This window comes from Amblyraja radiata, chromosome 34 (genome assembly GCF_010909765.2).
Source record: "Amblyraja radiata isolate CabotCenter1 chromosome 34, sAmbRad1.1.pri, whole genome shotgun sequence".
Lineage (NCBI taxonomy): Eukaryota > Metazoa > Chordata > Chondrichthyes > Rajiformes > Rajidae > Amblyraja > Amblyraja radiata.
Genome location: NC_045989.1, coordinates 5881067 through 5901646, shown reverse-complemented (window position 1 = coordinate 5901646; position 20580 = coordinate 5881067). Strand labels below are relative to the sequence as shown.

Sequence of the window (20580 nt, the reverse complement as noted above, 5' to 3'; positions counted from 1 at the left end):
ACAGGTGTCGCTGTTATGGGGAGAAGGCAGGAGAATGTGGTTAAGAGGGAGAGATAGACCAGCCATGATTGAATGGAGAAACAGATTTGATTCATTTGAATGAGCTAATTCAGCTTCTGTCACTTATGACCTTATGAAATCATTCCACCTTCTCTCTGTAGAAATATGTGATTTTGGTTTTTACACTCCTAAATTGTGGAAACGTGGAATATATCAGGTATTCTAATATCCTGAGACAAACACAAAAAGCTGGAGTAACTCAGAGGGTCAGACAGCGTCTCTGGAGAAAAGGAATAGGTGACGTTTCGGGTTGAGATTCTTTTTTTAGTTTTTAGTTTAGTTTAGAGATACAGCATGGAAACAGGCCCTTCGGCCCACCGGGTCCGCGCTGACCAGCGACCACACACACTAACACTATCCGACACCCACACGGGACCATTTTTTTAAACATTTACCAAGCCAATTAACCTACAAACCTGTACATCTTTGGAGTGGGGGAGGAAACTGAAGATCTCGGAGAAAACCCACGCAGGTCACGGGGAGAATGTACAAACTCCGTACAGACAGCACCCGTAGTCGGGATCGAACCCGTAGTCGGTCTCTGGTGCTACATTGGCTGTAAGGCAGCAGCTCTACCGCTAAGCCACGGTGACCGCCTAGACGTCTTCAGACGTCTCGACCCGAAACGTCACCTATTCCTTTTCTCCAGAGATACGGTCTCTCGCTGAGGTACTCCAGCATTTTGCGTCTATCTTCGGTGTAAACCAGCATCTGTAGTTCCTTCCTTCACATATTCTATTATCCTCTCTGGCTGTTGTTGCCTTTTACCAGCCACGGTATTTTGTGAGTAATGGAGACAAAATGCTGGAGTTCCTCAGGCAGCATTTCTGGACAGGAGTGGGCGACATTTCGGGTCGAGACCTTCTTCAGACGTCTCAACCTGAAACGTCACCCATTCCTTCTCTCCAGAGATGCTGCCGGTCCCGCTGAGTTACTCCAGCATTTTGTGTCCATCTTCGGTTTTAAAGCAGCATCTGCAGTTGCTTCCTACACATATTGTGAGCAATCTTCCTTCATCCAGATTTCAGTGTTGAGTAAACGGCCACTATTCTTGAGGAAACAAACAATCTGCCCTCCAGGCCGTTCATTACAATGCAGAGAAAGGGATTAGAAGTAAAACCCTGAAGGCAAGAGCCAAATCTGATATGAAAGGATCAAAAGAATATAGGTTGCTGGAGAAACACAATAGCTTTGCCACCACTGTAGAATTCTCACTCCCCCCCCCCCCCCCCACAGCCCCCCCCCCCCCGCGTCACTTTACTGTCCCACCCTGGCGTTCAAACATTTCCCCCACTATCCAGCCTCGTCCTCACTTTTTCCCCCCTTTCCCACTTTTTCCTCCCATCTACCCCCCCTTTCATCTACACCCTCCCACTGGCTTTTCAATTCACTCCCCATCCCTCCTCATCTGACACCCTTTTGTCTCCTGCACATCTCCACCCACCCCACCCCAACCAAAACCATACCTTTCTTATCACTTAGATGCATGAAACTGCAGATGCTGGATTACACAAAAAAGACACAAAGTGCTGGAGTGGAGGGGCCTGTCCCACTTGGGTGACCTAATCCGCGAGTTCTGGCGAGTTTGCCCTCGACTCATACTCGCAGCATGGTCGAAACGAGGTCGTAGGAGGTCTTTGTAATGCCCCTGTCCCACTTAGGAAACCTGAACGGAAACCTCTGGAGACTTTGCACCCCACCCAAGGTTTCCGTGCGGTTCCCGGAGGTTGCAGGTGGTTGCCGGAGGTTGCAGGTAGTGGAAGCAGGTATGGAGACTGACAAAAACCTCTGGGAACCTCCGGGAACCGCACGGAAACCTTGGGTGGGGCGCAAAGTCTCCAGAGGTTTCCGTTCAGGTTTCCTAAGTGGGACAGGGGCATAACTCTCCTTCATGCTCTAGAGTGGTCTCCACATACCCGAGGCCTCAGCTAGGTCGCGGCGTATTTTTCAACATGCTGAAAAATGTTATGTGTGTATATATACACATTGAACTTTTCTTTTCTCCCTATCGTTTATCATATCATACTATGTTTTACATATTCTGTTGTGCTGCAGCAAGTAAGAATTTCATTGTTCCATCTGGGACATATGACAATAAAACACTCTTGACTCACTTGCAAACTCTGCTGCCCAGCTAGAACATTTTCCTTTTTGCTCCACCAACGTCCTGTGGCTTCAGTAAGATTGCCAATGTGATACGTGGAAAGGGACCACATGGCTGGATTTCAACAAAAAAAAACCCTAAGCTCTAAAAACAAGTTATTTTCTCCTATTTCACTAAATGCCAGTTGGCTGCGTAAGGAGTGGGAAGAAGATGGCCTCATGCCTTTTATGCACACTATGAAAGAGAGAGCAATGACACACCTACACTGACGCCCACAGCCCTCGATGTCCATGATCTCAAGTCTCTAAGGAAGGTGTTAAAGCATCCTTCCAGAGAGTCAGTCTACACAGAGCTTCTGGACCAGATGGTGTGCTAGCCAAGTGCTAAAGTCCTGAGCCGACCAACTGGCTGGAGCTTTCAAAGGCATCTTCAACCTAAGATAGACACAGAATGCTGGAGTAACTCAGCAGATCAGGCAGCATCTCTGGAGGAAAGGAATAGGTGGCGTTTGGGGTTGAGACCCTTCTTCAATCCAACATCTGCAGTTCCTTCCTCGACGTCGTCAACTTTTTCGATCTGAATGTCCACCTGCTTCAACAGGGCATTTATTATACTGGAGCCTAAACCATTGTTATCTGCCCCAATGGGGATCAATGACTCGCACTCACATCCACCAGAATGAAGTGCTTTGAGAGGTTTGTTACGGCTTGAATCAACCCCTGTCTCTACATTACCTTGGTCATCGTCCCCATGATCTGTGTTTTCACACCTTACCTTTCCATATCTCTATGTCTCCCTCTCCCCTGACTCTCAGTCTGAAGAAGGGTCTCGACCTGAAATGTCACCCATTCCTTCTATCCAAAGATGCTGCCTGGCCCGCTGAAATACTCCAGCATTTTGTGTCTGTCTTCCGTGTGAGACTTGAATGGAGGTGTGCGGGAGGGTTGTCTGGGCAGAATTAGGGAGGGCCCATAAAGACGCCATGGGTCAGAAGTCTTTTTCTGTCCAGTCTGAAACTAGGGGAGATAGCAGCCAACTGCTGGGTGTGACCAGTGCTGTGGGCAGCTGACCCTTGCTCCAGGACATCATTGTCATGTTTCAATAATGACCCAGTGTTACTAATGTAATATGCAGCAACTTCATCTATTTCCAGCATAGTCAGTCCGTCTATGAAGCATCTGTAATGCAATTGACAACTTTGGAGATCTGATGGTGAGAACAATCTCTCCCTTTATGGCCCGCTGAATTAATTCAGTTGTCTGGGTTTACCCAAAGCTTTTCTGGGAAGCAATCCAAGCCTCAAGTGATAGTTTCTCCTCTGGCGAGTTCCTTGCTGCCTTCCCGCTGCTATCATGGGAGCTGTCAGCAGATAGTCTGCAAGAATCTCGTTCGAAAGTCAAGACCGACTCTCACAGAAGGGTCTTGACTCGAAAAGTCTATTCCTTTTCTCCAGAGGTGCTGTCTGACCGGCTGAGTTACTCCGGCTTTTTGTGCCCGTCTCATCAGTTTTCAGTCCTGGGCGGCGCGGTGGCGCGGTGACAGAGTTGCTGCCTCACAGCGCCAGAGACCCGGGCTCGACCACAACTACGGGTGCTGTCGGTACGGAGCTTGTACGTTCTCCCCGTCACTTGAGTGGGTTTTCTCCGAGATCTTCGGTTACCTCCCACACTCCAAGACGTACAGGTTTGTAGGCTAATTGGCTTGGTATAAATGTAAGTTGTCCCTGGTGCGCGTGGGATAGTGTTAAGGGCCTGTCCCACTTGGGCATCATTTGCGCGTCACGCAGATGGAGCGCAAAGATTTTGTACATCCCAAAATCCTGGGTTGCCGCGCGCGACCATGCGTCACTGCCTACGTCACCACGCACCTTGCACGCATCACGTGACACATAAATGATGTTGCGCAAATTACGTGCAAATGACGCCCAAGTGGAACAGGCCCTTTAGTGTGCGGGGATCGCTGGTCGGCACGATCTCGGTTGGTCGAAGTGCCTGTTTCCATGCTGTGTCTCTAAACTAAACTAAACTAAACTAAACTAAATCTTCAGTTTAAACCAGCATCCTTCCCACACATCAACTCTCACAGCCCCGACTGCCAACAATGGGCTTCTGTTGGCACAGATAGCTCTCTTCTCCAAATTGATGTGCAGTCAACTTAGAGAAATACCATTTTTGGAAGAGAGGAATGCAAATTGTTTTTCCATTAAAAACACACAATTGTTCCTACTGGATTATTGGAAAGCTACATATAGGAAAACCCATAGTAGGAGGGAATGCTCCACTATTTCATACGAGTCCCTACTTGTCAGGTCAGGAAAGGCCAGAACACCAGCCCCCATCTGCACGTCTCTGAATCAGCTCTGCAGAAAGTTCACGGTAGGCTCATTGTTCATTACAGGTCTTGAGATCAGAGCCCAGATAGGGGAAAGTAACATTTTGATCAGAGGCAGGAAAATATAACAGGAAAATATATTATATTTCTCAAAGTTACTCAAAGCACACGGATGCTGACTGTACATTCTTTCCGTGACTGTGTGGGTTTTCTCCGGGTGCTCCGGTTTCCACCCACACTCCAAAGACGTAGAGGTTTGTAGGTTTGTGTCGGAAAGAACTGCAGATGCCGGTTTAAACCGAAGATAGACACAAAGATCTGGAGTAACTCAGCGGGACAGACAGCATCTCTGGGGAAAAGGAATAAGTGATGTTTCGGGCCGGTCTGTAGAAGGGCCTTGACCCTAAACGTCACCTGTTCCTTTTCTCCAGAGATGCTGTCTGACCAGCTGAGTTGCTAAGCTTTTGTGTCTCTCCCAGGTTTGTAGGCTCTGGTTACAATTCTAAGTTGATCGTAGTGTGTACGATTGTGCGAGTGTACGAGGTGATCGCTGGTCGGCGCGGACACTGTGGGCCGAAGGGCCTGTTTCTGTGCTGAATCTCTCACGTGTAAACCCAACAGAATGAACATTGATGTAGAAATAACGAACAGCAGATGCTGGTTTATACCAAAGATAAACGCAAAGATGATCTTCAGTATAAACATGAAATTCTCCAATTTTAAGTAACACTCCTCCCAAACCCCTCTCTTTCCTGTGCTTCACACTACACCAGTTGAAGTGCTGAGCCACCGGGAGATCAGGTAGGTTAAGACGGACTGAGCGGAGGACTGAGCTCAGCCCATCTTAACCTCAGCACTTCAACTCTCCCTCCCATTCCCAATCTGACCTTTCTGTCCTGGGCCTCCTCCATTGTCAGAGTGAGGCCCAGCGCAAATTGGAGGAACATCACCTCATATTTCGCTTGGGTAGTTTACACCCCAGCGGTATGAAGATTGACTTCTCTAACTTAAGATAGCCCTTGCTTTCTCCCTCCATCCCCTTCCTCTTCCCAGTTCTCCCACCAGCCTTACTGTCTCCGACTATTTTCTATGTTTGTTCCGCCCCCTCCGCTGACATCAGTCTGAAGAAGGGTCTCGACCCGAAACGTCACCCATTCCTTCTCTCCAGAGATGCTGCCTCACCCGCTGCGTTACTCCAGCATTTTGTGTCTACCTTCGATTTAAACCAGCATCTGCAGTTCTTTCTTACACATTTAATGAGGAAGTTCAAAGCGAGACTCTGTGCTCGCACATGTTGTTAACCTATTGTGATCTACCTCACTAACACTAAGACCAAACTCCAAGGGAAAGTTGTTGCTCTTATGTCAATAGACGTGAACATTTCATGATGTAATCAAGGAGTCCACATCCAATTCAATGTTGCTCTTTCAATGTGAACGTCAAATCCCTGTGTGCTTCCTCGCACATAGGCGATAATTGCGCCCAGGGTTTAACTGCTGGTGGGCGGCACAGTGGTGCAACGGGTAGTGCGGCTGCCTCACAGCACCAGAGACCTGGGTTTGAACCTGAACTTGAATGCTGTCTGTGTGGATTCTGCATGATCCCTCTGTGACCGCATGGATCTCCTCTCACATGCCAGAGACGTGCTCTGTTAATTGCTCCAAATTGCCCCACATGCTGTGTGTGCACAAGTGGGTGAGAAAGTGGGATAACGAAAAATTAGTGTGAATGGGTGGTCGATGGTCAGTGTGAACTCGATGGGCCCAATGGCCTGATTCCATGATGTATCTTTCAATCAATACAATCCTAATACACTAATAACAATCCCCAGATAGATTGGCCCACACAACTCTGTGCACACTTCCTTTCAAGTCTTGTATCCTATTCATTTTACTTACAACCATTAAACCAGCACATATAACTGGGCTCAACTTGTCAATGAGAAATGTTTCTCATTCCCTCCACCCTACCGCGGTGTTTCATAATCTTCCAACGTGATCCAAGGGTGTTTACCCAAATATACCAATAATAACCCCCAGAGAGATGTACTTACTTGTTTGACAGTGAACACCTTGGAAACCAGTGGGGCATTTGCAGATGTATTCACTGAAGGCATCACCTCTGCGTGATATAGATTCACACAGGCCGCCATTTTGACAGGGGTTAGGGGAACAGGGGCCTGTAACAAAAAGAGAAACAATCGTGGGTTAAAACCAGAGGCAACTCCTATCCAATTTGATTTACAATATTATTCCAACGGCCCTCATTACTTTGTTGTTACAATTTTCTAACTATTTTCCTGTTGGCCAACTTCCATTCTTTAGAGTGGAGATACTGCGTGGAAACAGGCCCTTTGGTCCACCAACCAGCGATCACCCTGTACACTAGCACTGTTCTACTCCCTAAGTTCAGTTTTTACAATTTACAGAAGCCAATTAACTTACTAACTTGTACGTCTTTGGAGGATGGAAAGAAACTGAAGCAACCGGGAGAAAACCCACCCAGTGACAATGAGAACGTAAAAACTCCGTACAGACAGCATCCGAGGTCAGGATCGAACCCGGGTCTCTGGCGCTATGAGACAGCAACTCTACCGCTGCACCACCATGCCACGCTTAGGGTTTCTTCCCAGAAAGCATATCCCAGGTGTCTTCCCACCCTGTTAGAACTATCCAGCCATTTCTTCGAAGGACTACAAATCCATGACAGCACTCAACAATAGACAATAGGTGCAGGAGTAGGCAATACGGCCCTTCAAGCCAGCACCGCCATTCAATATGATCATGGCTGATCATCCCCAATCTGTACCCCGTTTCTGCCTTCTCCCCATATCCCCTGACTCCGCTATCTTCCAGAGTCCTATCTAGCTCTCTCTGGAAAGTATCCAGAGAACCGGCCTACACCGCCCTCTGAGGCAGAGAATTCCACAGACTCACAACTCTCCGTGTGAAAAAGTGTTTCCTCTTCTCTGTTCTAAATGGCTCATCCCTTATTCTTAAACCACTGTATCTAGGTCATTCAGCCTGCAGCAATTCCATTCCCCCATCTCTTCCTAAGTTTACATCACCTTGTTTCCATCCCCTAACAATCTATTCAGAGAGAATTTCTCATTGAGTTGCTGACCATTCAGTGGAAATGGATGTTCCCGATTTGCTTCATCAAAACTATTCCTTTAGTCAGGAGTCCCGACTAAACTTTGGCCCCAAGCTCAGGAATTCTCTCCCAATGCCCTCTGGCTCCCTTCCTCTCTACCTCCAAGAACCCATAAGTTCATAAGTGACAGGAGCAGAATTAGGCCACTCGGCCCATCTAGATATGGACCAGATGGGCAGGTGGGACGAGTGTAGCTGAGACATGTTGGCCGGTGTGGGCAAGTTAAAGCAGGTTAAAGGCAGCAGGCAGCTGGTCACCAGGGAGAGAACGCATTGGCCATTGTAGGCATGTGGCTGGAACATAGGACGATACATTCAAGAGGCAAGCCCGTCCTGGAGTTTATACCAAGTTATCAGACTGGTGCCCAAAGTTGGCATGGAGTCTCTGAAGGCAGAAGCAGAAAGCTCACTGAAGTTCAATCAACCCCAGACCAGCCAGACCTCCCCAGCCCAGATAGTTGTGAGCTTGGTATCAGCCCGCCAAGCATTTGCCGTGGCACACCGCTGGCACCAGGCGATCAAACACTGGGGCACGGAGTGGCGAGAGAGGGGGTGCAGCAGCCCAAGCCAGCAGCAGACACAAAGCGATTCACCATTGCCAGACCCTCGATTTTGACAAGTGGTGGGAAGAGAAAGGTTCTGTGAGAGTTCTAGTGGCTTTGAACTCTGCACAAGACTCTTGAATATCTGAGCTGCGGTGTCGCCAAGCTTTGAATTTCTGCCCAGCATGGGAGTGGTCAGAAATTGCACGCGGCTTACCTGAGAGTCTGGAGTATGTAGTGACATCGTTATACCTTATGTCTTCCAACGTGTACACGGTGGGTTCCTCTGCACCACTCCCTGTTTTGATTGCATCAACACATTGTATTAAAATAAAATGGTGCATGGCAGAGGAGGTGGGAAAGTTGAAACATGGCTGTAAATTACTTCACATAATGCAAGTGATGTGAAGGAACTTCCTGGTTGCAATTGCAATGAAGAGGGAAGCAAAGTGGCTTTGTGGATGACCCTAACCTCAGCCTACCAGCCCCCTCCATCAGAGTGCTCAGTCTGATTTTGTTTTGTAGTTTTAGGGATACAGGCCCTTCGGCCCACCGAGTCCGCACCGACCAGCGATCCCCGCACATTAACACTATTCTACACTAGGGACAATTTTCACATTCATACCCAGCCAATTACCCTACAAGCGCGTACAAGCCGATTATCCTACAAGCCAAAAGTGTTGGAGGAAACCTGATTTCCTTGGAGAAAACCCACGCAAGTCACAGGGAGAAGGTACAAACTGCGTACACACAGCACCCGTAGTCAGGATCGAACCCAGGTCTTTGGTGCTGTTAGACAGCAACTCCAGCACGATGCCACCGTGCCGCTTACTGTGATATTTCACAGTTTTGTAAACGCATAGAAACCAAGTGTAAATTCAAAAATATCGTTTAGTGTGTGGTTTACAAGGACGAAAGCAGATGCATAGAAACATAGGTGCAGGAGTAGGCCATTCGGCCCTTCGAGCCAGCACCACCAATCAATATGATCATGGCTGATCATCTAGAATCAGTACCCCGTTCCTGCTTTTTCCCCATATCCCTTGATTCCTTTAGCCCAAGAGTTAAATCTAACTCTCATCATAGTGTGTAGGAAATTCATCTTGTGTGTCGGAAGGAACTGCAGATACTAGTTTACGCTGAAGATAGACACAAAAATCTGGGGTAACTCAGCGGGTCAGGCAGCATCTCTGGAAAAAAGAAATAGGGACGTTACGGGTCGAGACCCTTCTTCACCCAAAACATCACCTATTCCTTTTCTCCAGAGATGCTGCCTGACCCGCTGAGTTACTCAGGCCTTTTGTGCAAATTCATCTTATTCACTGGTCTGATGGTTACTGAAGTGGCTGCTTCTCAAGTAATAACTTGTCTCTCCATCCTCACGCTGCTGACTTGGGAATACTTGGGAATACTTGGGAATACTTGGGATAAGAGTCTTTTGCCACCCTGGAGAATTCGCTCATTGCATTAATCATCGGGCCTTCCAAAACAGGTCTCCATGTAACTGATGTAACACCACGGAACCTGCAATAGCAACTCTGCTTCTCTTCCCTCTGGACATTCCCTGATGCCGATGCCCTTTGTCACTTACCCCCCCCCCCCCCACCCCCCACCCTCTTGCCATTCAAAACCCTGTTCGCCTGTATCCATCTGTCACTTGCCCAGAAACACAGGAGAACTGCAGATGCTGGAGTCGAGAGGAAAACACACAAAACGCCGCAGGAACTCAGCGGGTCGGGCAGCATCTATGGGGAAACTGGACAGACGATATTTTGGGTGGGGGACCCTTCTTCAGACTGATTGCAGTGAAGGGAAGAAAGCTGGAAAAGAAGTAGGAGCGGGTCAAAGCCTGGCAAGTGATAGGTGGATACAGGAGAGGGGGGCAGTTTGATTGTCAGATTGGTGGTGCATGTGACAAAGGCTAGAGGTGAAAAGGAGACAAAAAGGGTGTCAGAAATGGAGAGAAGGTGAGGAGAGAAATGGAAGCCGGGGGAGGTGGAAGGGGATGGGGGGGGGGGGGGAGGGGGGAAAGATGGGAGATAAATGGGGAAGGTGAGACTTGGGGTGGGATATGAGTGGACGATGGTGAGGAAAGGAGCAGGGCGTTAGAGACAAAATGCTGGGGGAACTCAGCGGGACAGGCAGCATCTCTGGATAGAAGGAATGGGTGATGTTTTGGGTCACCCTCAACCTTCTGAACTCCAGTGAGTAGAGGCCCAGTGCTGTCAAATGCTTATCCTATGCTAACCCACTCATTCCTGGGATCATTCTTTGGTGTTTTGCTCAAGTTTCCAGCATCTCAGATGTCCCATCTGCGAGATCTTACTGGATTCATAAATTATTCCTGTAATTATCTGAATAGCAACCACGTCAGCAATTTAAAATCATCCCCACTCTTTTAAAGAGTTCTTCGTTGTCCTTACACTGTGAAAAGTCAAATGTGTCAGTGCTATTTATTTCTCCCAAGGATCATTTAATTTAACTGAACAGCAGAGGGCTGCTTGATTCAGACGCACCGCATGGTTACAAATTGTTCCATTTAATTATAGCCCCAGGTTCTATCATCCAGGCCCCGAATTAACAACTTCATGGGTAAAGCTGTGAAACGTGGGAGGTGCTTCCACACAAGTAAAATTGAGCCTTTGATGTGACTAAGTGTGACTGTCGGCTTCGGAATGCCACGGACTCCGGTAGGGAATCGGCCGTTCCAGCCGTCCCAGCCGCTGTGAGGACTCTCCCGACGCCGGAGCAACACCACCCGGCGAGAACGGCCAGGAACATCGGGCCTCCGTAGAGGCAACTGTGTAGGCCTCAATAAGCCTGACTATGGGAGAACTGGGGATGGGGACTGGACATTGTGCCTTCCCCCATAATGGTAACCATTGTGGGGGGATGTTTTTTGTGTGTAAATGATTATTTTATTCTGTGTCCAAGATGGCTGCCGGAAGGGAGAGTGTACGCTGGCGCGCTTTAGCTGCCGCTGCTCTCTCTTCATATTGTGTTTTTTATTTTTGTCTTTGGATCGAATTCTGTCTTTAATTTGTGTACTGGTGATGTCTTTACTATTTATTTCATTCCGCTTACATGTTTTTACTCTATTTGCTAAATTTTGTAAGGTGTCCTTGAGACTCTTGAAAGGCGCCCATAAATAAAATGTATTATTATTATTATTAAATACAGCAGAACCATTTCTTTGGTTCACAAGGATGTCTCTGAGCCCCTTCTGGTCCACTTCAACTCTTGCATTGGCATAAAATAGTCTAAACTTCATTGCTTTGAAGGGACTTTACACAAATTGCATGTGGAAACAAGAAACTGCAGATGCCGGTTTATAAAGAGTGCTGGAATAGCTCAGCGGGCCAAGCAATATCTCTGGAGAAGTGTGTCGGAAGGAACCGCAGATCCTTAACCGCTGGTTTAAACCGAAGATAGACACACAATGCTGTAGTAACTCAGCGGGACAGGCAGCATCTCTGGAGAGAAGGAATGGGTGATGTTTCGGGTCGAGACCCTTCTTCAGACTTCAAACTTCCCTCCAGAGATGCTGCCTGTCCCGCTGAGTTACTCCAGCATCTTGTGTCTCACATCTCTGGAGAACATGGATATGCGACCTTTCGGGTCGGGACTGATTGTGGAGTTGGTGTAGGGGAGTGAAAGTTGGAAGAGAAGAGGGGCAGGACAAAGCCCGGCAGGTAAAAGTTGACACAGGTGAGGAGGGTTATTTGATAGGCAGATGGCGGACAAACTACAGAAGGTGTGAGGCAAACGGATTGAAGAGTTGCGAGTTTAGTTTTGTTTAATGTCATGTGTTTTCCTTTTGGGTTTCGTTGCACAAGTGGAAGCAAACTCTTTCATGGCGTTCCTTCGATAAAAGAACACAGAAACGCTCCAGTGTTTGGGAACGATTTCTCCTTCAGCTACAATAGGGAATGATCCAGCGATTATTACATCACCATTACTGTGTGTAAATTGGCGGCTGCTTATTTTAGTTTAGTTTCGTTAAGAGATACAGGTTCTTCAGCCCACCGAGTCCGTGCCGACCAGCGATCCCCAAATACTAGCACTGTCCAACACACACTAAGGACAATTTACAATTGTACCAAGCCAATTAGGCTACAAACCTGCACGTCTTTGGAGTTTATGCTCTGCTACATTGACACAGAACGACACCCTCCCCCCCTCCATTATCAGGCTTTTGAACAGTTCTTCCATTAGCCTGGGTCCTATCTGATTCATGACCACCCCATTGTGGACATTGGACTTTGTTTATGCAACTGGTGTGCTACAATGCTGAGAACTACATCCTGCTCTCTGTATCTTCCCCTATGCTGTACTTGAGTTTGGCTTGATTGCATTTATGATTATATTATCTGATTTGATTAGATAGCATGTAAACCAAAGATTTTCACTGGACCTCAGTACACGTGACTATAATAAACATAAGCCTAAAGATCTAAGAGCATCACTACCTAATAATTTGAGATCAAGAACAAAATTCATTTTCTCGATATTTTATTGGAATGTACCTCCGTATCACAGAGGATGTCTTTTGTAATGTCCTGATGTTGTGAAAATATATGCTTTTATTTAACGTTTAAGAAAGAACTGCAGATGCTGGTAATCGAAGGTAGACAAAAATGCTGGAGAAACTCAGCGGGTGAGGCAGCATCTATGGAATGAAGGAAGTAGGCAAAGTTTCGGGCCGAAACGTGAGTATGTGTATATATACATACACTGAACTTTTTTTTCAATCTCTTGTTTATTATAATGTTTACAGTGTACTATGTTTACATATTCTGTTGTGCTGCTGCAAGTAAGAATTTCATTGTTCTATCTGGGACATAGGACAATAAAACACTCTCAGAGTCATAGAGTGATACAGTGTGGAACATGCCCTTCGGCCCAACTTGCCCACACTGACCAACATGTCCCAGCTATACAAGTTCCACCTGCCTGCGCTTGGTCCATATCCCTCCAAACGTCCTATCCATGGACCTGTCGAACAGTTTCTTAAATGGTTTAACGGTTAATGTTGAAAAAGCATGATATATCTTGACTTGATTTTCCATCCTGTTATGATTCTCGTATGTCAGTACATAAAATCAAAGTTTGAAATAACTAGCAGATGGGTTTACCCACAACTAACAGCTGCATGGCCTTGCTAATGAATAAGATATTGATGGAGTCTGAATGCATCTTTTCTCCATTCTAAGAGAGGCTTTCAGGAACGAGGCCAAGTTTTAGTTGCAGGGCAATGATCTATTGTTGCTCTCCCTGACTCACTGTGCTCTCCATTATCTCAGCAATTCCATTGCAAGGTTGCATTCATCCAAGGCCAAGTCAATGGATATTTTAAAGGCAGAGAGAGAGATGGATTCTTGATTACTTTCAGTTTAGTTTAGAGATACAGAGCGGAAACGGGCCCTTTGGCCGACTGAGTCCGCACCGGCCAGCGATCCACGCACACTAATACAAGCCTGCACACACTAGGGACAATTTAAACTGATGCCAAGTATACAAACCCAAGCCAATTTACCTACAAACCCGTACGACTTTGGAGTGTGGGAGGAAACAGAAGATCTCGGAGAAAACCCACGCGGTCATGGGGAGAATTTACAAACTCCGTACATACAGCACCCGTAGTCGGGATCGAACCCGGGTCTCCGGCGCTGCAAGCGCTGTCCCACTTTCACGACCTAATTCACAACATTTTTTACTTGTGGACATTTTTCATCAGGCTAGAAAAACGCCCCGACCTACTTGATGCCACGAGTACCTACGACTAGCATCATGACGTACCTACGACCTACTTACGACCTCCTACAACCTTGTACGACATCCTATTACCTCGTGATGACCATGCTACGAGTATGAGTCAAGGGCAAACTCGGCAGAGGTCGTGAATTAGGTCGTGAAAGTGGGACAGGCCCTTCAGGCAGCAACTCTACTGATGCGCCACTGTGTCGCCCTTAGTGCGGGTGTCTGGTGTTATGGGGAGACGGAAGGAAATGTGGTTAGGAGGGAGCGATAGATCAGCCATGATTGAATGGCGGGGTAGACTTGATGGGCTGAATGGCCTAATTCTGCTCCTAGAACATGTTGAACTTATCTTGCTTCCATTTAAAGCCACAGAACCTTCTAATGTTTTCACCAGCAAGAGATAGATAACAGCCATGCCGAAAAGGAAAAGGCAGAAGAGCAGCCAGCGTAAGCTTCACCATCCAGCCATGTTGCGTCGGGACTTTCCCAGAGTCTCACCTTGCTCCACCTCAGCGCAGACTTTCCCAGTAAATCCGTCCATGCAGATGCAGTAATAGGGATCCGAGGAGATTCCAGCCAGGCATGACCCTCCATTCTGGCAAGGGTTGGGTTTACATGGATGCTCTTCTATGGAGTAAACAGAAGCACATGAATACCATCACATAGGCCTAGATGGTGGATGTTTAGTCTAGTTGAGTTTGGAGCTAGAGCATGGTAACAGGTCCATCGGCCCGAATGAGTCTGTGCCACCCAGCGATCCCCACACATTAACACTATCCTACACACTAGGGACAATTTACAATTTACCAAGCCAATTAACCTACAAACCTTAACGTCTTTGGAGTGTGGGAGGAAACCGGAGATCTGGGAGAAATCCCACAACAGTCACGGGGAGAACGTACAAACTCCGTACAGACAGCACCCGTAGTCAGGATCGAACCCAACCAAAATACCCCATCTACACTGTCCCACCTGCCCGCATTTGGCCCATATGGACTGTGTAGATGGGGGTATTTTGGTCGGCATAGGTATGTTGGGCCGATGGGCCTGTTTCCATGCTGTATGACTATATGACCACTCCAGTATTCACACTTTAACTTCTATTGGAAATGAAGCAGAAGCACTCTTTACAAAGACTATAAATGCAAATGCCTTGTAAAACGTTGTTATAGTACCTGCCTCAACTATCTCCTCAGGCTCAACTATCTCATATACCCAATACACTAAGGTTCCTATTCCTTAGGGAAGTCTTTCTCCTCTCACCTTAAACCTATGTCCTCTGTTTCATGATTCCGCTATTCTAGGTAAAAGACTGTGCATTTGCCCTGTCCTCCTATGATCTTATAACTATAAGAAGATCACCCATCCTCCTGCACTCCAAGGACTAAAGTCTTCTGCCCAACCTCACCCTGTAGCTCTGGTCCTCAAGTCCTGGCAACATCCTCGTTAATCTTCCCTGCACTCGTTCCAGATTTACAAGATCCTTCCTCTAGCGCCAGAGACCTGGGTTCGATCCTGACCTCTGGTGTTGCCCATGTGGAGTTTGCATGTTCTCCCTGCGACCACATGGGTTTTCTGGTTTCCCCCTAAAGATGTGCCGGAAAGTGGTTTAATATTCCCCAGTAAATTGCTCTGTGCGCCCATGAGGGAATGAATGGACATAGAATAGTGTGAATGGCTGGTCGATGGTCAGTGTGGACTTGGCGGGCCGAAGGGCCTGTTTCCGCGCTGTGTCTTTCAATCAATCAATATGTCCCTCTTTGCTACAGGAAGAGAATATAAATATTTATGGTTCAGAGGGAACTCATTTTCTTCCAAATTTTAAACAAAAATTCAAAGCGTTAATTTATGATCAGTTCAGCCGCCAGCTCTCCGCTCTGAACCTCATAAGAAAGGTTAGTGGGTTGAACGGGGAGAGCGCTTCCATGAGAGGTGGGATCAGAAAAATAATTCCTCTTCAATCCTGTCTTCCTTTGCCTCCGACAACATTAGCTTTTGCTAATACATAGAAACAAGGAACTGCAGGTACTGGTTTACAAAAGAAGACTCAAAGTACTGGAGTAACTCAGCGGGTCAAGTGTAACCCCCTCCCTCTCTCTCTTTCTCTCCCATATATCCCTCCTCCTCCCCCCCCCCATCACTCCTCCTCCCCCCCCCATCACTCCTCTCCCCCCCCCCCTCTCCTGTACCCCACCCCCTGTATCGCACTTATTTCCTCCCTCACCCTTCCACCAAGTTGCAACTCCTTTTGTCGCACACCTTCAGTCTATTCATCTCCGGCCTTTGTCCAACCATCTGCCCATCAAAGAAAAATGTCTGACTGGTCAGGACCTGGGCCAGCATTCAGAGCTGATAAACTCAGTGACACAAGAGTCAAGAGTGGTTTATTGTGGTTCAATAAATAACATATATAGTGCAAATAACAAATAATAATATAGTCTTTTGCAGTTCAGAGCTCATAGCTTATTTGTTGTGTTTAATAGCCTGATTGCTGTGGGGAAGTAGCTGTTCCTGAACCTGGATGTTACAGTCTTCAGGCTCCTGTACCTTCGTACTGATGGCAATGGTGAAATGAGTGTGTGGCCCGGATGGTGTGAGTCCTTGATGATTTTGGCTGCCTTCTTGAGGCAGCGACTACGATAGTACATGTTCCACATGGAGTTAACTGCCTCCAGAAGTAAACAAAATGATTTAAGAGCACATGTACTGTTTAGATGATCCATCTTAGTTATCACTCAAGCATTGCCATTACTTAAAGGTCACTCTGTGTAAATAAAACCTACTTGTGAATCCATGTGGTGTTCCAAGCCTCTCTGGAACGAAATAACGTGAACTCTTATCTAAACATGTCACAGAACTGCTGAGAATGTTTGGACATCTTTTTTCGAAAATCTTAATTTTGAAATACATGTTTTTAATTCCCTCTTCATGACCAGATTGCGCAAGTTTAAAGGAGGAAACAACCATTTTACCCATAACATGTAGGAAGGAACTGCAGATGCTGGTTTACACCGAAGATAGACACAAAAAGCTGCAGTAGCTCAGTGGGTCAGGCAGCATCTCCGGAGAAAAGGAATAGGTGACGTTTCGGGTCGAGACCCTTCTTCAGACTGAGAATCAGGGGAGTGGTAAACTGAAGGGTCTCGACCTGAAACATCACCTACCTTTTTCTCCAGAGATGCAGCCTGACCTGCTGAGTTACTCCAGCTTTTTGTCTCTATCTTTAAATCAGTATATGAAGTTGCTTCCTAACAGAGAGTTAAGGGCCTGTCCCACTTGGGCGTCATTTGCGCGTAATTTACGCAACATCATTTACGCGTCACGACGCACGACGCGCGCACGTGATGCGCACATGGTGTGCATTACGCGTGCATGGTGTGTGGTGACGTAGGCAGTGAAACACAGTCGCGCACGGCGCCCCAGGACTTTGGGATGTACAAAATCTTCGTGCGCCACCTGCGTAATGCGCAAATGACACCCCAAGTGGGACAGGCCCTTTAAACTCGAAACTGTTTCCCTCTCCCCTTCTCTCTCCTATGCCACCGTGCTGCTTTAAGTTGTCTGATGGGAAGTGCAGATGTAAGGTGCAAAACTCACAGACAGGCGTGCTGATGCTGTGTTATTTTCCAGCACAGGCCTACATGATATACGCCCTGCATTCGCCCTCCCTCCCCTTCCTTCAAACAACTCTGTGCTATTCAATAAAAAGCAATAAGGCTTAAAATTTTACACAGAATCTCAGAAATCCAAACACCACCTGACAAATAGTTTCGCACTTCAAGAGCTTTCGTATGGAGAAATCAGCAGCCAATTGCACATAGCAAGAGCCAACATGATTGAAGACACAATGTTTGACTTTCATTGTACATACAATGGGTATTGGCTATAAATGCCAAGCTTAGCCCACAATCCCTTGAAATAATGCCATGGAATGTTGCATAGCTTCCATCAAGTACAAGAAAGATTATATTATAGATGATAGGAGACGAATGAGGCCATTTGGCCCATCAAGTCTACTCCACCATTCAATCATGACTCATCTATCTCTCCCTCCTAACCCCATTCTCCTGCCTTCTCCCCAGAACCTCTGACACCCGTACTAATCAAATTTAACTTCATCCTCTCTGTTACCATCTCTTGGTAAAGCTTCTCAGTCTTGGAGCTACACTATGTCTCAAACGCAACAAAGATTAGGTACTCCAGCATTTTGTGTCTATCTTCGGTTTAAACCAGCATCTGCAGTTCCTTCCCTACACAGCGCGAGAAAACTGGTTTAAACCATCCATCCATGTTCTCCAGAGATGCTGTCTGACATGCTGAGCTCCAGTACTTTGTGTCCTTTTAAGATATTACAAGTACTGCTGCTTACAAAAGCAACCAGAATAGAAACATAGAAACATAGAAAATAGGTGCTGGAGGAGGCCATTTGGCCCTTCGAGCCAGCACCCCCATTCATTGTGATCATGGCTAATCGTCCCCAATCAATAACCCGTGCCTGCCTTCTCCACATATCCCTTGATTCCACTAGCCCCTAGAACTCTATCTAACTCTGTTAAATCCATCCAGCGATTTGGCCTCCACTGCCCTCTGTGGCAGGGAATTCCACAAATTCACAACTCTCTGGGTGAAAAAGTTTTTTCTCACCTAAGTCTTAAATGACCTCCCCTATATTCTAAGACCGTGGCCCCTAATTCTGGACTCGCCCAACATTGGGAACATATTTCCTGCATCTAGCTGGGCCAGTCCTTTTATAATTTTATATGTTTCTATAAGATCCACCCTCATTCTTCTAAACTCCAGTGAATACAAGCCTAGTCTTTTCAATCTTTCCTCATATGACAGTCCCGCCACCCCAGGGATTAATCTCGTGAATGAAATATCTTTTAACACCTGGGGTTGAGGAAGATCTTAGTGATGATGGAAAAAATTACCTCATAGGCACTCACACACACACATTAAATCTGATCCGGTATTTGTTAATTGCAAGTTCAGTTAATCAGTGAATCAGTCCAGTCAAGGATAGTCCGAGGGTCACCAGTGAGGTAGACTGTATTCCCGCACTGCTCTCTGGTTGTGGTAGGATGATTCAGCTGCCTGATAACAACTGTGGAGTCTGAAGAAGCCTGTCCCACTGAGTTACACCAGCTTTTTGTGTCTATCATCAGGATTAGTGTGCCTTGTTCCATCCCAAAGGAGAAGCTGTCATAACAATGTGGTGAGATACTATCTCAGTGCACAAAAGCTGGTGGAAATGTGCAATCTTTGCATCAGGACTGACAAACTAAATAATTTACCAGCATCTTGTGTCTATCTTTGGTGTTGCTGCCTGTTCCACTGAGTTACTCCAGCATTTTGTGCCTACCTTCCTGCACAAGAAACTGCAGATGCTGGTTTACACCAAAGATAGACACAAGATGGTATCAAGAGAGAGCAAGATAGGGCTCTTAAAAATAGCGGAGTCAGGGGATATGGGAAGAAGGCAGGAATGGGGTACTGATTGGGGATGATCAGCCATGATCACATTGAACGGTGGTGCTGGCTCGAAGGGCCGAATGGCCTACTCCTGCACCTATTGTCTATTGTCTATTGTCTAAGATGCTGGAGTAACTCAGCGGGACAGGCAGCATGTCTGGAGAGAAGGAATGGGTGACGTTTCGGGTCGAGCCCCTTCTTCAAGAAGGGTCACGCAATCCTTCTCTCCAGCGATGCTGCCTGTCCCGCTGAGTTACTCCAGCAATTTGTGTCTATCAGCAGTTCCTTCCCATATAAATCATTTACACCCTGCCAAGGAGGCAGCTTGTCAATAAATAACAGATTACTCTACAAGAGATTAACTCACATTACTTTGTTCATCATCATGCCTCAATTGTTTAAGGTGTGGCTGCAAGCAAGGTTTTGACAATGATATCCAAGCAAAGCCATTCACAGCCATGGGGCCTGAGTGCACGACAGGCTGTGGCCACCCATACCCTGAGGCGGCCGAGGTTCGCGGCAACTGTTCTACTGGAAATCGTCCGGTGTGATTGAGGATCGCCAGAGTTGACTGCCGACAAACACACCATTCATCATCCACTGACATTCCTTATCTACACATCATTTTTCCATTCCAAGTAGCTAAGCACTGGCGAATGGTTGACACAAAATGCTGGAGCAACTCAGGCAGCATCTCAGGAGATAAGGAATAGGTGATAATTCGTGTCAAGACCCTTCTTCAGTCTGAAGAATTGTCTCGACCCGAAACGCCACCTATTCCTTCGCTCCATAGATGCTGCCTCACCCGCTGAGTTTCTCCAGCATTTTTGTCTACCAGCATTTTGTTTCTAACTTTGGGGTAAACCCGCATCAGCAGTTCGTTCCTACACACTGGTGAAAGGTTGACGTTATTTAAGGATCCATTAAGGATTCCGAAGATGTTGTTAATTTATGGTTACATTTTTCATCCCATTGATTGAAATGCAAATCTGAGCCTTAAGACAGACCCTCAGGATCATGAGCAAAACACAAAGTGCTAGAGGAACTCAGTATATGTGGAGGGAATGGACAGATGACATTTCAGATGGGGACCCATCTTTAGTCTTAAGTCCACAGATGCTGCCTGACCCGCCGAGTTCCTCTAGTACTTTGTGTTTTG

General features: G+C 46.8%; 1 protein-coding gene across 4 annotated transcripts in view; it reads right to left on the bottom strand.

Annotated features, from left to right (window-relative positions):
* Positions 1-20580, bottom strand: part of mfge8 (milk fat globule EGF and factor V/VIII domain containing) — an 84921-nt gene that overhangs the window by 41142 nt on the left and 23199 nt on the right. For 2 of the 4 annotated variants that reach the window (XM_033050542.1, XM_033050543.1), the window contains exons 2-4: positions 14448-14576; positions 8407-8487; positions 6549-6674 (exon numbers count right to left, since the gene is read on the bottom strand). In XM_033050542.1, the coding sequence (XP_032906433.1) occupies positions 6549-6674; positions 8407-8487; positions 14448-14576 (336 nt within the window). The remainder of the gene's footprint in view (positions 1-6548; positions 6675-8406; positions 8488-14447; positions 14577-20580) is intronic. The other 2 variants (XM_033050545.1, XM_033050544.1) reach the window with 1 other exon arrangement.